This window comes from Thalia democratica, chromosome 2 (assembly GCF_965202585.1).
Source record: "Thalia democratica chromosome 2, ktThaDemo2.hap1.1, whole genome shotgun sequence".
NCBI lineage: Eukaryota > Metazoa > Chordata > Thaliacea > Salpida > Salpidae > Thalia > Thalia democratica.
The window spans coordinates 51,204,541-51,221,014 of NC_139166.1; the positions used below are offsets into that span (position 1 = coordinate 51,204,541).

The 16,474-nt window shown below is 32.5% G+C and overlaps 1 protein-coding gene across 1 annotated transcript; it reads right to left on the bottom strand.

Moving 5' to 3' along the window:
* Window positions 1-953: 953 nt before the first annotated feature.
* LOC145849884 (uncharacterized) lies at window positions 954-14,334 on the bottom strand. The gene is made up of 30 exons (XM_082954980.1): window positions 14,264-14,334; window positions 11,879-11,963; window positions 11,168-11,367; window positions 10,770-10,913; window positions 10,514-10,698; window positions 9,970-10,165; window positions 9,773-9,904; window positions 9,571-9,705; window positions 9,062-9,200; window positions 8,490-8,758; window positions 8,236-8,406; window positions 7,997-8,170; window positions 7,735-7,929; window positions 7,346-7,669; window positions 7,105-7,241; window positions 6,785-7,040; window positions 5,939-6,166; window positions 5,674-5,865; window positions 5,459-5,604; window positions 4,742-5,387; window positions 4,331-4,608; window positions 4,084-4,216; window positions 3,677-3,893; window positions 3,456-3,601; window positions 2,773-3,390; window positions 2,428-2,703; window positions 2,183-2,278; window positions 1,992-2,117; window positions 1,633-1,762; window positions 954-1,354 (listed from the first exon to the last, which is right to left on the bottom strand). Exons 2-29 carry the CDS (start codon window positions 11,919-11,921, stop codon window positions 1,664-1,666), a joined length of 5,901 nt encoding a protein of 1,966 aa, XP_082811106.1. The 5' UTR covers window positions 11,922-11,963; window positions 14,264-14,334; the 3' UTR covers window positions 954-1,354; window positions 1,633-1,663.
* Window positions 14,335-16,474: the final 2,140 nt, after the last annotated feature.

Sequence of the window (16,474 nt, forward strand, 5' to 3'; positions counted from 1 at the left end):
AAACAGTTGTTTTCTTACAAAATTATATAAACTAAGCTCTAGCGAAAAACTAAGTTCAGCCAGAGAATCTCAAAAGTAAGTTTAAGAAGTTTCTCATGTTGCTTGTTGGTATTTTTAATAATAAAACTTTATTTAAAACATTAAGACTTTTAAAAATAGACTACGACTGACAACGTATAATGAAGTTTTTGATTGTTAGTTTGACTACTTTTTTTACAAGAAATTTTATTGTTTAATTTGTTTTTAAAGTTTTAAATCTTCGTTTTACCTCTTAAAATTTTAAGATCTAACTTATATTTAAAGTAGTTTTTAAATATTTAGGTAATTTTTTTTGTTAATATTTTAAAGCAGAAAGCAGTTTAGATTTATTAAATAAAAACGGTAAAGTTAAATTTTTTTTTATATAACGTAAAAACGTTTTTATTTTCTATGTTAAAAAAATTTAAAGTCATTTTCAAATTCAAACTTTTTTTTTACTTTATCAAACATTAAGCTGTCAGTTTTCAACAGTACCATATGATTTACGCACTTTATTAAATTAACTTATACAAGACTGGCATTTGAACTCATTGAATTAACTTGCGCCTGCCACTTGCGCTATATAGCGTCACTTGAAAGGTCAAATCCGCTGTTAAGTGCGATTGATTTGACCTTGAAGTCTGCAAAAATTTTGCAGCTGCCACAAGTTTCCTCTCGACATTGTATAATTGCGTAAGTGTGCGAATGTACTTATAAGTACATAGTACAAGTAAACAAACAGATCATTAGAATTAATACAATGTTTCACTGCTATATACAGATTTTTGAGATTTTCAGTTGTTATCTAAATCTTATTCAAATAAAAAAACCTAATTGAATCTTATTCGTCTCCTAATATGTGCATAAGTAAAGAACTTTTTATAGTTCAATTAAAAAAAAAATTACAATATCAAAACTAAATAAAGACAACAGCATTTTTGATGCAAGGGTTTATTTCTGGATTTCACGCTAAAAAACGTATAATTGAGGTAAAGAACAATAAATAAAAAAGATCAAAGTTCATAAAATCAGTAATCAAATTTAAGTGCTTCACCAAAGTCAAGTCGGTAGTTTCTGGGTAATGGCAAGTTTTAAGGGCTAATATCTTTTTATTATTGTAAAACCTTTCTAAAACGCTCATTTAAAATAAACAAAATTTAAATGTTTCAACAACAAAGATGGAATTGTTGTTCTCGTAACCAAAGTAGTTTCATATACACATACAATAAACATTTAGAATGCATTAGTGAGACACGAATGCAAATTCGGTACAAAAAGAACATTTTGATGGTTTAAATCTTGCCAAAACAGATGTAGTCAAACGAACCGAAGAGTCCTGCAAAACAAAACTGTTTAAATTTATTTTTCTAATAGCCTCTTTTATCAAATGAAAATGAGCATAAAACATTCATTAATTTTAAGCATTTTAAAACGTATATAGTCGGGTTCGTGAAACTTTTAACGGATAAAAACACATAATTTTTTAAATCCAATATGTTTTTATATAGTGAATATACAGCAAAGTTCGTATTCACTTAGAAGTTCAAGGTTTACAAAGCCAAAAGTATACGTAACACGTTTAAAATCAAACGGCAAAATATCACAAAAACCCACTGAGGTGAAAGGCACTTGCGGCCGTGAGCGCTTAAGAGGACTTGCTGGTTGATGAGGAGCTCTGCACCACCTTCCTCGAAATCGACATGGAGAATCCGGAGCTCGAAGCGCTCGCGCCTGCTTCACCGGCCTGCAAATGAAAAAGGGGTTGGAAAACGCAAAGCTCTTTTGTTAAAGGGTTTCAATGTGATAACGACAGATGTGAAATATCGAAACCACGGTCAAAAAAAACAAAATAATCAAAATTTGGTTTATATATGTTTAAAACGGCATTTAAAAAATTACAAAGCTTATTTTTATTATCAAAATGATTTAACTTTACCGCTATACAAACTAGAGCAATTTATTAAAAAACTTACAGTGTAGCGAGACTTGGATCGAACTTTGTTGAGTGCTGATTCGCTCATGTCGGCTCTTTCTTCCGCCTCTTCAAGATCGTGAGTCACTTTCCTGAACTTAGCCAAGTTCTGGTTGGCTTGTTCTTCCTAATATTTTTAAAAAGTGTAAGTAAAGTATTAGGTATCAGACTTTTCAATTAAATTTAACTTACAGCATCCTCAGCCATCTTTTTGTACTGCTTGAGTTTCAATTGAAGTTTTTCAACGAGCTCTTGCATTCTGCTCTGGTTCTTACGGTCCTCGTCAGCCTTTAAAGTAATTATTTGTTGTTATAAAATTGCTATAATTTAATTTAATAGAAAATAGCACAACTAAATATAATTGAAATAAGAACTCAAAAAGAGTTTTTATGTTGAAGATTAATAAGTGGTAGATTACAATAGCTAAAACTGCAAACCTGGAAGGTAAGTTCCTTCAAGCGACGGTCCATCTTTCTGTAGTTCTTGAGGGTTTCGGCGTGGCGACGCTGTTCACCATCCAACTCACCTTCAATGTCCTTCATGCGAGACTGCACTGCTGCAAGTGCCTTTCTGCCTCCCTTGAGCGCGTAAGCTTCGGCCTCCTCAAGCTTGATGGTGAGCTCGTGAATTTGCGCTTCCAATGTCTTCTTGACGCGCTCAACTGAGATGAGATGTTGCTGTTCTTGGCGAAGCTCTTCGGCCATGCGTCCAGCCTATGTAATTACTTTTTGGTTGAAAAAAAGTTCTAGAAACAAAAAAAATAGTTATTTTTCTTTACTTACGTCTGAGACTGCCTTCTTGGCGCGTTCGTCGGCTCCCTTGACTTCAGAGAGAGCTTCGTCGAGCTCGGCTCTCATCTGCTCGTTCTCGGTTTCGAGCTTCCTGCGTGCACTGGAAAGTGCGGAGTTCTGAGCGGACAGGTTGTTGACGCGGTCGGTGAGCTCCAAGAGTTCGACCTCTGCCTGCTTGCGAGATCTCTCGTTGGACTCGAGAGCGCTCCTGGTCTCGTCCAGCTCGGTCATGACGATGGTCAGCTTCCTCTCCTGAATGCCGTACTGCTCGCGCATCTCGTCGTAGTTGCGTTGGTCCTCGTCCATTTGGTCCTGCATGTCCTTGATGGTGACCTGGTACTTCTTGAGCGTTTTGGTCTGTTCGCTGAGGTTCTTGTTGGCGTGCTCGAGCTGCATTTCGACATCGTTGAGCTGAGACTCGAACTTCTTCTTGGCTCTGACTGCGTCGGAGCGTGCTTTGAGCTCGATGTCGAGGCTAGCCTGCATCGATTCGAGGGAGCGAGCGTAGTTCTTTCTGGTGCTGTCAAACTCTTCGTCTTTCTCTTGGATCTTGCGGTCGATGTCAGCCTTGACTTGAGTCAACTCGAGTTGCAGGCGAAGAACTCGGCTCTAAAATTAAATAATCATTTAAAAGCTGGCAATTTTATTTGCATTTGTGTCGAAAACAAACGTACTTCTTCAAGCTCAAGTGCACCCTCGGCTTCTTCAAGAGCAGCTCTCAACTCTTCGGTCTCAAGCTCTGCCTTCTTCTTGGCTTTGCTCATTTCGTGAAGAGATTTGCCTCCGGTGGTCAATTGATCAGTAAGATCGTTGATTTCATCTGAAATTTATTAAGCAAATATTTAAATGCAACAGTTTTCAAAATATGTTATAGTTTTAACAAGTTTTAACTCACCAGACAAGTTCTTGTTTTCGCGTTTGACAATTTCAAGTTGCTCAATGCTCTCTTCGTATGAAGTTCGCAACTTGTAGACTTCGGTCTGGTAGTTGCGAGATTCGCGTTGTGAGGCGTCCAATTCAGATTGCATTTCCTCAACACGTTGCTTCCAGGTGGCAAGTTCCTTGTCGAAGTTGCGTTGCTTTTTGTCAAGGGCATTGATTGTTGCGTTAGACTGTTTAAAGTATTTTTGTTTATCACTAATTCTGAAAATATAAAAAACAAAAACTCTTTATTTGGTTATATAATAACATGTCAGTTTTTCTGGTAATTAAAAAAATAACTTTTTTTTTGTCAAAATTTAAATGGTTTAACGAATATGTTTGAAGTCTATACAAAAGTATGACTTAGTAACACAAACTCACCCTTTCAAGATCGACGTTAAGATCTTCAAGTTCGTTGGTCAATCTAACTTTAGTCTTTTCAAGGCTGGCGCATTTAGCCAAAGCGTTTTCAGTCTGCTCTTCTGCTTCTTGAAGACGAATAGCGAGCTTTTTCCTATAATAGAATAACAATAATTTTATTATAATAAGAATCGTCAAACATATTCCCATGAACTTTTCACATACAAGATTAAGTATAAATTTTAATAGAGTTTATGCAATCAATTACTTTGCTTCTTCGAGTTCTTCCATACGTTGGATGGCGTCAGACTCGTACTTTGTTCTCCATGAAGTAATTTCTGCGTTGGCCTTTGAAAGTGCTCTTTGGAACTCGGCTTTTCCTTCTTGCTCTTCTTCGACTTGTTCGCGAAGCAAGTCAAGATCGTGACGTGCAGCTTGGAGAGCGTGAGTCAAAGACTGCTTGTTCTTCGTTTCTTCCTCGAGTTGACGTTTAAGATCCTCGATCAGCGAAGTCATGTTAGACTTGGCGCGAGTTAGAGCACTGACCTATAAAATATTTTGTGAAGTTTTAAACCATGTTTTTAATAAGCATCGCTCTAATTTTAATTTACATACATCTTGTTATTAACAGTGTTTAGCTCAATTCATCAATATGTATGTTATAAAACTTTAAATTTACCTTGTTCTCAGCTTCTTCGAGCATCTGCATGTTCTCAGCGTTTTCGCTTTGCAGTTTGTTCTTGGAAATTGTAAGCTCGTTGATGAGGCGCGAGTTTTCTTCGATTTTTACGCGAGAATCTGAAACTTGTTCTTCCAAGACTCTTACGTTGGCTTCGGCCCTGATCTTAACTTTCGAAATTTCTTCGAGCTGAGAGCTCACATCCAAGAGCTCCATCTGAAGCTGGGACCTTTCCTTCTCGACCTTGGTCTTGACGCGACTGAGGTTCTCGACCTGCTCCACCAGCTCGGTCACGGCGTCCTGCTGGCGCTTCTTCAGCGAGGTGACGTCGGCCTCGTGCTGGATGATCGACTCCTCATAGTCGCGTCTGACCTTGGCCAAGTCAGCTTCACGCCTCTTGATGAGTTCTCCCTGAGCAGCAGTGGCTCCGCCGGCCTCTTCCAGTTGCTCGGTGAGCTGATCCAATTCGCGGGTGAGGTCGCTGCGAGCGCGTTCGGCCTTGGCGCGGGCGTTGCGTTCGTTTTCAAGCTCGCTCTCCAAATCTTCAACGCGTGCCTGAAGTTCCTTGACTTTTCTTGAAAGCTGGTACACTTGGTTCTGTTCGTCTTCGAGTTTGCCGTTGAGAGAGTTGATCTCAAAGTCCTTCCTGTAAAACGAACACGTTGTTTGAGTTTTTGGAAATGTTTCAAAACGTTTGTTAATATAAAATAGATTTACTTTCTAATGCTTTCTTCAAGTTGAGTCTTGTCTCTTTGAAGATCAGCAATGTTGTCAGTCGCTGCTCTCATGTCCGCTTCAAGCTTTCTCTTTGCCTTTTCCAACTCACTGCGAACTTTACGTTCTTGCTCAAGTGCATCCTCAGTCTATATTTATTAGTGCTACTTTTAGTAAGTATTTACTAAATTATAAAAACAATATTGTAATTTGCTTACATCCTCGATTTGAGATTCAAGTTTGATCTTAAGTTTACCAAGATGGTTTGACTTGTCTTCCATGGCCTGCAAGTCTTCAAGAGTCTGCTGTTGGACTTGCTCAATGTGTTTCTTTTCTTTTTGCAAAGTTGCAATGCTGCCATCGCGAGAGTCCAAATCAGAAGAAAGACCGCGCACCTTTGACTCAAGATCCTGTAGAAAGTTGAACATTTAGCATTTAAGTTTCAATCTAGTAAAGATAAACCAGTGGTAAACTCAAACTTACGCCCTTTTCCTTCTCCAAACGCTTGATGTTTCCTTCAGCGCTCTCGAGATCCTGCGACAATTCCTCGTTCTGCTTCTCGAGCTTCTTCTTGTTGGCCGTGAGCTTTTCGTTCATTGTGCTCTCTTCATCGAGACGCTCTGTCATCTCAGAAACTTCAGTTTCCAACGACTGCTTGACTTTTACAAGCTGCTCGTTCCTCTCTTCAGAGTCAGCCAAGTTTTCTTGTTCCTAAATGATGTTAGGTTAAATAAACTGATAACAAAAGATCTTTAAATTTTTTGGTGTAATTACGTATATTTTTAACTTGTTTTAAACATTTCTAAATATTTTAATCTGCATTTGTTCATTAGGTATCTTGGTCTTTGTCAGTAGGTTCGAATTATTAAGATTAATACATATTTATATTTGTTAGTTTTTACAACTTGCTTCAACAGTAATTATTAAATAACAAGGAAAATTTGTTTGCATAGTTTTTAAGCCTTATTGTATAAATACAAAAATATTTCAAAGAAAGTTTTGAATGAAGCATTTAGATCAATCATTATAATACTAAAAAGCTTAAAAAAACAAGTTCTGAGTTTTCTTCCGAATTATCAAAAAGTTTAATTCAACCAAAATCAGAGACTTTCTTTTTATAGTTTGTTATTTTCATTATTTTAAAACAGGTATAACTAGTTCCATTTACTTACATAATATTTATGTAAATTATCAAGTAAAAACTCCTACATAATGTTTCAAGCAAAGTAAAAGGTGATATTTAATGAAATACTTGTATTGATCTACTTTAGCGTTTCAATGTATTGTTGTATTATATTCAAATAAGTTCTAAAAGTTTTAAATGCTCACAGCTTGCAGTTGCAGAGTCAAGTTGTTCTTTTCTGAAAGCAAGCTGACACATTTGGTTTCGTAGTCTTTGCGCAACTGAGTTTCTTTTTCGAATTTCTCAGCAACATCTTTAATCTGAGCGTCTTTAGCTTTGAGCTCATCCTCAGCTTTGACGGTGTTGAGAAGAGGCTTGACTCTGGTGTAAAGCTTCCACCAGTGCCAATCGCGGAACTGGACGAACTTCCTGATGTTACGCTGGATACACTTGGCAGCACGGCTGAAAAATTAAAGATTAAGTTACAATGTTTAGAAAACATATACATATTTTTTGTCTAACTTACAATCTGTCAACCATCTTTTTGAACTCAATCCTCATGAGTTTACCACGGCAACGAGATTGAAGTTTGGTCATGATGATAGCCAACAATTCGTCACGCTTGTCCTCAAGATCGGCCAAAACACCAGCTTTAAAGAAGATCTGTATTGGTAATAGATAATTTTAATTAAATATTTTTAAGAGAGTCTAAGCAACAATTTTTGCTTATTTGTCAATGTATTTTCAAGTTTAAAAGCTTTATTTACCTTCGTATGACCAATCTTGTACAATGCCAAATCTAATTCAATAGTTGTGACGATGGTCTCTGTGGCCTTTTTGCTGTCAACAATCTTTGCTACTTTCTTGGCGGCAAGAATCTTGTAACGCTGTTTGAACTCAGGGTATTGCAGCCTGTTGGGGAAACCCTTACGGCAGATACGGATACCTTCGAGCACACCGTTACACCTGAGCTGAGCGATGACCAGACCTGGATCGACTTCACCACACTTCTTCCTCTCGTTGGGAATAATGCAACGGACGAAATGAGGCTTGGTGTTCCTCAAGTTGGTCATAAGTTTGTTCAGTTGTTCCTAACATTGTAAGGTTTAGCTTATAATTTAGTTTTAAGTTCTTGCTTTCAAGGAGTTTCACTTACTCTGTAAAGAGCTGAGACAGTTTGGAATCCACCTCCCTTCGACTTCTTCTTCTTTCCTCCCTTTGAGAGTTCTTCTTTGGGTTCGGGGAACAGCAGAGACATGACGGGGTTGCTTGATTTGCGGAAAAGCTGGATGACAGACTGGTTCAAAGGATCTTTGTTTTTAAATAGCCATCCGTCAACGTTGTAACCGACCTAAGTGCAGTAAATTTTGTAACAAGAATTAAAACAAATTTATTGATATTCTCATCAACAAACTTACATCACCGGCGTAGTGAGAGACAATAAAGTCAGCACCTCCCTTCTTGATGACCTTTGGCTTGGTGAATGCTGGAGATTTCTTTTCGTGTGTTCCGTAAAGTTTGTCTCTGAAAGTGTCATCAGTGGCTTTTGGGACAATTGATTCTTCCTCGAGAATGGAGAAAACTCCCATAGGCTGGTTAAAAAAAACAAGTGTACATAAGTAGGTTCTATCTAATTACGTTCGAGCACAATACTTACCTTCTCAAGAAGTTCGATACACGCAGCCAAATCCATACCGAAATCAATGAAAGTCCATTGAATACCTTCACGTTTGTATTCTTCTTGCTCAAGAACGAACATGTGGTGGTTGAAGAATTGTTGAAGTTTTTCGTTGGTGAAGTTAATACAAAGTTGCTCGAAAGTGTTGAACTGTGAAAGTAAGTTTAAAGTTATTCTTAAGCAAATGAAAACTTTACTTTCTACTAAGCTTGTGTTTTAAACTTAAAAATAACCTCGAAAATCTCGAAACCAGCGATGTCAAGTACACCGACGAAGTAGTTTCTTGGCAAGTTGGTTTCCAAAGTGACGTTCAAGCGCACGACGATCCAGTTGAACAAATTCTTGTAGGTTGCCTTTGCCAAAGCACCGGTTGCGTTGTAACACTGCTCCATGTTCTGACCCTTGTTGACGAATTCGTTTCCGACCTTCACACGTGGACGAGTGATGGACTTGCAAAGCTCGGGTGAGCTGACACCAAACAAGTAGGCGACTTTGTCAGCAACTGTATTTAGGATTTTGTAAGCGTTACGGCGTTTTGCAGTTCAATTAAGCTATGTAGTAGAACTCAAAATTTATAGTGATTCATTATTTTTTGTAAAACTTAGTTTTTGATTACTCATTTAATCTTTTTTCAAGTAAAATAAAATCAAACTTTGATTAAAAGCAAGCGCTATAAGTTTAGTTGTTTTCTTTTTTCCTTTGAATTTTTATGAAGATACTTTGAACTCGAACATTATTAAAATTACTAGATGCTTTTTCTAATAAAGAAATATCTTGAAAAATTCAATGTAATACAAAAGCTAACCATCAACAGAGTCCACATCGGCTTGCTCGTCACGAGGTTTTTGCTTGTAGGTCATTGAACCGAAGTTACAGACACCAGCAGTGATGCGGAAGGCACCCATTTCGTCTTCTGGGTCGAATCCGAGGACATGGAAAGCTTCCTGTTTTGTTTTGTTTTTGTTGACACAACTCATAGAAATTTTCGTAATGCAATTTCATAGTTAGGTTTAAAAATTACGAAGTTCATAATTGCGTAATGATGTTAAAATAGAGCTTTAAAAAATACTTGCATTTTTTACACTAGTTTGAAGTTGAAAACGTAAAACATCTTTTTGCTTCAAAAAGTAATAGATTAAAAAAATATCTGAAAATTTCTGAAACATTTATATAGAAAATAGTAGTAAATTGAAACAAACGTTTAAGTTACCTACATCATTTAAACAGTATCTAAATTTTTTCAAACACTGTGTTAATCCTACGTTTTATAATTACTGATTAAAATTGCTTAAAAATGCAAAACAAATGAATAACGTCAGTCAAGTCAAATTCTTCTTTGTCATCCATACCATCGACTTTAGTCACACCCTGGCTGATCCAGAAGTAGTCCTTGGGGTTAGTGGTGAGCTGGAGACTTTCGATCATGTCTGGTCTTTCAGAGCACATCATCTATTTAACATTTTGTAGTGTTAATTATGAATTATATTTAAGTGGTCTTAATATTAGCTGCACAAACTTGGTAGAAGATATGGTAGTTACGTTCTGCCTTCAACTGGTATACAATACGAGATTTTTCAAGCAAGTAAACTTCAATGTCACCACCTGAAAGCTTTCCACTAGTGCCGAAGTGAATACGGATAAATTTACCCTGTTTTTATAAAAGCTAATCCAATCAGTGTTCTACTCTTAATGAAAACATGTTTAAGAACTTACGAAACGAGAAGAGTTGTTGTTACGAATGGTTTTAGCATTACCCCAGGCTTCAAGCACAGGGTTAGTCTGGACAATCTGATCTTCAAGATTAGCCTTGTTCGGGTTATCGCTTCGTGCTACAGTGTTAGCAGCAACGTTAGCGAAGTATTGGATGACCTTTTTGGTGTTCTCGGTCTTTCCAGCTCCAGATTCTCCACTGTTTTAAGAAAAAGAAAATATTATTGCATTTAAGTTTTTTAAAAGGATTTTTTTGTAAGTACTACATTTTCTATATAAAACTAATTGTTTAAAGTGTTTGTTTTATTTTGATACTTGCAGCAAAAAAAAAAGACTTAATAATAAGTTTTCAAAATAAAAAGTAAAACTATTGCTTTGTTTTCGAAAAATTTTAAATAGGCTTTGAAAAATTTTTGATTATCAAAATTTATTTGAAAAGAGTAGTTTTTCACTTCTAAAGATATAACTTAAGTATAAGTGATTAACTTAACTAAAACAAAAAGTAACCCTTAAGTCTTTTTCAATACAAAAACGACAATAAACTAACGTAATCAAAATAGACTGGTTTTCACGGTCAGTCAACATGTCATGGTAAGCGTTATCAGCAATTGAGAACAAGTGAGGAGGCATTTCAGAACGTTTCTTTCCACGGTACATATCGACAACAATCGAACCATAAACAGGTAACCACTTGTAGGGGTTGACACAAATACAGAAAAGACCGGAGTAAGTCTAAAGAAACGAAAACGCTTATTTTAAGTAAGCCTTAAGCACTTTTTTGGACGTAAAAAAATTGTACTAACATAAATACGCATAGACTTATAACGAGTTGCAAGATTGTTCATGACACTAGCTTCGTTCAAGAAGGTCATGTTGGCCATGTCAGATGCTTGTTCGAATTTTGGGGGGTTAACTTGTTCAAGAAGTTCCTTTTTGACTGTTACTGTCTAAAAAAATATTCAGATATTGAGTATGATTAGAATGTTTATGAAGTGTAATTTTTTACTCTAAAGGTTTAAATTCCGATTTAAAACTGTCAAAATAAGTTAAAAATATTAAATTGTTAACAAGCATTTGAAATTATTTTTTTTCTTCATAGTTTTAAAAAAGGATAATTATTTGCCTAAATAAAACAACAAATAAATTAAAAAACCTAGTAAATTACCTACTTTTAAATAAGAACTTCAAAAAAACGTTGTACCTCTCCGCTGTCGCAGTCTACAGTGATCTTTCCTTTCGCGTCTACCTCGCCGGAGATCTGACCTCTGTGGAAGCCTCCGGTTTTCTTGTCGGGAGCCCATACGGTCTTCTTTGAGTCGAACTTTAGGTTGGCGAAAGCGAGCCTCTCCTCAGCTGTCGGTTCCAAAAACAGCATCGGGTCTTCTCCGGGTTTGCACTCGCCTATGGAGTGGAGATTGAAAAATCAACAGAAATGTCCATACTATATACTCTACGTCAACAGTTCACCGAAGTCTTAATTATTCTATTAGGCTTATGTTACAGTTTGGAAATGTAAAATATGGTTTTTGATTGTTGTTTAAACTACTGAAAAATTAATGTAGTTATTTAAAATTTGACACGCCATCTGTGTTGGTGAATTTATCGCTAAAAGTATAGAATAAAAAAAAAAGTTGTCGTAATACTTAAAAAGAAAATGAATAATGAAAACGTATATTTTATTTTAATTAACAGTGTAAGAACTTAAAATTAATGTTCGGACGAAAACATTAAGTTTATCGGCCGCCAGTTAATAAAATTTATTATCAAAATCAAAATCATGTTCGGCGAAAACAATTATTTTTTATGAATTGGTTAACACCATTTCAGACAATTTTTTTAAAGTATATCAATACCGTTATATATTTACTAACACAAGTTTAAAATTTTTTTAACAAAGACATTTTTAGCTAACCCTTGGCGGATGCCTTTCCAATAGGCCTTGGTCGTGGTGCCATTGTCTACTGGTTCAAAGTCAATAAAGAAAAGATATGCAAGTTCTGAGAAAGAATAATGTAATATTGAGTTTGATGTTTAGATTTTCTGCAGAGTTTAACTAGTTCCTCGACGATTTTTAGTTTAAATGGTTGCATTAAATAAATTTAAATTTTAAAGTTTTTGTACATTAAAAGTGAAATAATTTTAAAATTTTCCATAAGATTTTTAGTAGCTTTTTTACCGTAGAAAAGAAGTATTTCTGAAACATCAAATTTAAAAAGAGTCTAAGACTAAAACTTTCTAAAAAATTATAACTAATAAGTTATTTCAGTTATCAAACTATTTTAAATTATCTTTTGAATTTAACAAAATTAAAGTTAGTTTCATCAATGTTCAGTATATATTGTTTTGTAAAATAACTAAATTTTAACATGTAAAAAGACAAAAATACGAACAAGTACTTAAAGGTCTTGAAAAATAAAAACTTAATAATGCTTAAGTAGCTGATAAAATATAGTTGTTTAACATATTTTATTATTAAAACTATACGAGATAGTGATCAAGTTTTTTATAAAATGTAAATAAAAAAAGCTTTAAATAGTTAATGTTTAACAAAATAATTTGTAATATAATAATAATGTACAGTTATATAGTATAAATAGTTTTTCTGCATGAAATTTCTAATTTACTAGACTTTAAACCACTCACGAACAAAAATTAAATATATTTTTAAAACTTAACCGTTTATAATCTACCGTTTATTATATAATACCTTTTCAATATTTTTTTTTGTAATTAGATATTTTTTATTGTTTATTAACACAAATATTATCTAAGATGTTATATGTTTTGAATATTGAAGACAAGAAACAGTATTGAGAAAGCTAAAAATACCTAAAACATTTAAAGTAAAAGACCATTTGAAATAAAACAGTAATTATCTTTTTTCTAAACAATTGTACTTGCGTCATTTAAATATTTAAGCTAGTAATATGTTATAAAAAAAATGCAATTTTTCTCTTTATTTTTACCCTTCTATAACTAAAATTTAGAAATTGTTTTAAAATTATTTTTTGAAAAAACTATTTGTGTGTTTTACCTTCTAACTTAATAAAGTATTTACTCTGTTTAAACTAATGTCGATTCTTTTGTAATCTTCCTAAAAAAATAATATTTCTACAAAATAAATGATAATAGTTTAAAAGTTTTTTGCGAACATTAACGTTTTTGAAGTTTTGGTTATACAACATTTGTGAAATTAATATTATGTGTTTTTATTTGTGTTAGAAAATCTTTCGAAAGTAGTATCACAAACTTCTATCGAAATCTTGACTGTTTCTTAACAATGTTTTTTTTTTTAATCAAGTAATGCTCCCAAAATATAAAGTTTACAACATTAACTTTATATACCACCTTTTTGTGAAAATATTAGTCGAGATTTTTAGAAACATAAATAATTTTTTATCTTTTATTTGTCTTCTACTTAAATAATTAGAATCAAACATTGCTGATTCTAGTTTAGAGTTTTTCCTTTATGAAAATAACATTAAAACATAAAAACGTTTACATGAATACTGTAAATAGAACCTTTAACTTTGTAGGGATACATGAACTCCAGAAATAGTTTAAACTTCCTTCTTGAAACAGTTTCTTATTAATTAATGTAAGTAAAACTTTTTTTTCACGTTTTCTCAAAGTTTTTACATTTAAAACCTTTTACTTAAGTTAATAGAAACATCTGTTAAATTTTAAGTGCATAAATTTGCTCTTGTCTGTATGTTTTTAATGTTTTTTTTCAACTTTCACTTTTTAATCCAGACATAAATTATTTTTTGAAAAATACCATAAACCTATCAAAAACATATTATATAATTATTTTGATCATAAGATTGATGTGTTTCTAATTTTTTGCTGAAAAGCTGTAAAACAGTCATATAAAATTGAAAAATCGTAAGACCTTTTTTAATTTAAAATTAAATTTTTTTTTTAATATTAGTGAGAATATTCGAAGGTAATTTAGTTTTGAAAAGTTTTATATACAAAAATAGTATAAAAAAACAAAAATACTGTGCTGTCCTTTTATTAATCATATGCAATTGCATAGAAAAAAGCAAAAAAGAAAAAACAGAAGCAAAAATACTTAACTAAAAAAAAGGGTTAAAAAAATAATTGTATAGTTATGTGTGAAAAAAGCACACAAAAAAAAGAAAACTAAAAGAAAAACCTTTGAAAGTAATAAAAAGTTAATGTTTCTAAAACATTATTGTGTGCACATAAAAAAAGGCACACAAGAAAGCAAAAACATACTTAAAGAAACATATTTTCCCATTCTTTCTAAAGTAATAAAACCACATAAACTTACCGATTCGAATAGACGAAAGTCTTTCTTGCGTCGTTTCTTACCGAAAATTGTAACGAACACTAACAAAAGCTCCCATTATATACTGGATTAAAGATAATTATTATCATTACGTCATTGAGCATGTAATTCGCCTGTGTCCTAATCAGGAGTACACGAGTTGATTGTACAGAGGATAATCAAAGTCAATGCCGCTCCCATGAGACGCATCTATGAATATGTTGCAGGCTTTGTGTCGGTCCCAGGGGAACGTATAGTGGTGCTAATACACTGAAACTTGAAAGAGCGCTTGCATAAGTGTGGTAGAGCTGTGTCATGAAACTAGGTTTTATGGTAATTTTAATGGTTTAAAACAGATGATATACTCTAAATCTTACTGAAAAAACTTGTTTAATTTTTCAACACAAAAGGGTTAACGTTACACATAAACAGTTTTTAGTATTAGTATTAAAAACTAAAAAAAAAAATATCACATCAACTTTTCGGTCATAAATAAGTCATTTGATTGATTTTAATACTAACCAAAAAATAAAATTTTATAAAAAATGTGACCTAACCAGTTTGTTTATAATATAATATATTTAAAAGATATTAATAGCAAAAGTTATTGTACATGGAATAATTAATTAAAAGTGCTTAATTTAGCACTTTTGAAGTACAAAAACAAAATTCTTATAAGTCTTAAATTTGAATTTTTTGTAGTTTTTACCTATAAAAAAGTACTATACTTGTTTTCACTAAAATCATGTAGTTGAGCTATATACATTTCTAAAAAGCAATAGTTTCAAAATAAAGTATACCAGATATTTTAAAATAATTAGTGAATAGAAACGATTAAAGTATTGTATTAAAGTACTATGAAAGTTATTTTTGTATAAAATTTAATCATTTTTATGCAAGCTTTGATTTCTGTTTATTATGTTTATATCGTTTGTATTCTACACATCTTCACATGTAGACAAAGCATAAAAACATATGTTTTATCACACTATTTATCTAATCATGAGTCAAAAAATTTTATAAATAATGTTTGAGGTTGACAAAACATTTCTTTTTCTTAGTTTAAAAATCTCTAAACTCCTTTTTTTTACTTATATTAAATATTAAAAATTTATTAGTATTTCTATTAAGTTAAAAATAGTTTATAGCAATTTTATTGAATTAAATAGTTTTATTAAGGGCCTTATACTTTGATATAGTTTTAAGTTTGTTTTTTAGTAAAACCTATTTAAATATTAAAAACGTGTGTAGTATTGTTTTATTTGTTTAAAAATATTACTAGTATAATCAAAGTTTCACAAAAAGCAAAGCAAAGTCATTAGTATATTACAAACAATGCTGCTAATTATACTACAGTATTAAAAATTTCCTTGCAGAGGTTGTATAAGTTTGAGATTAACTTAATTGCAAATGTTGAAATTATTGTAATTTTGTGGTCTAGTAATAGACTGTGTTGTACTAGTACACTGTCCACAACTAATAAAGTTAACCACAGTTGTTTCAAAAAGCCAAATCGGGTGGATATAGTTTATATGCAATTATAAATCGTAGTTTTAATTTAGGAAAACTTAACTTTTACTTTTAGTGTTTTAATGTTTATGAATTATTTTTAGGTTTAAATATATTTTGTAATTAAGTTTTAATATTTCAAAATTCATTTTTTTTATAATGTTTATAAACTTCTCTAATTAAACTCAGTAGAAAATCTACTAAATATAATTAAATTACAATTTAAAACTAGAATAATATAAAAAAGTATTCAAAAGGGTCAACAGATTTATCAAAAGGAAGACACGATTAATAAAAATTACTCCTACGTCGGTTTTTAATGTCATGGTGACGTCACAATAGCTACTTGCGATCTATTAGAAGCGTCTAAGGTTGTTAAGTTTGTCGTGTTAAATTTATTTTTAACTCTGATCTAAGTAAACAAACTTCAACCAAACTTTATCAAAACTTATTTGTATTAGAAAGATAACTGTTTATAGAATAATAAAATCACAACAAAAAAAATAAATCTCGTTTTGGTTTTTTCTTATTAAATAATTTTAAGAAATACTGTAGTTTGCAAAATGCTAATATGTTTGGATTTTAAATGTTACAAACTTAAAACATTTATATTTAAAATTATGTTTTAATATGTAATAATAATTAATTATACAGTGTATGTTGGATACTGTAAAAAAAATTTTTTATATATTCCAGCGAACTTGT

Bases quoted from the DNA above. Each gene is read 5' to 3' on its own strand.
- LOC145849884 (XM_082954980.1), bottom strand. From the start codon at position 11,921: ATGGCACCACGACCAAGGCCTATTGGAAAGGCATCCGCCAAGG. The intron at 10,914-11,167 runs GTACAACGTTTT...ATATTTTTTTAG, and splicing joins TAGACTGCGACAGCGGAGAG to ACAGTAACAGTCAAAAAGGA. The intron at 6,167-6,784 runs GTGAGCATTTAA...AACATCATTTAG, and splicing joins TGACTCTGCAACTGCAAGCT to GAACAAGAAAACTTGGCTGA.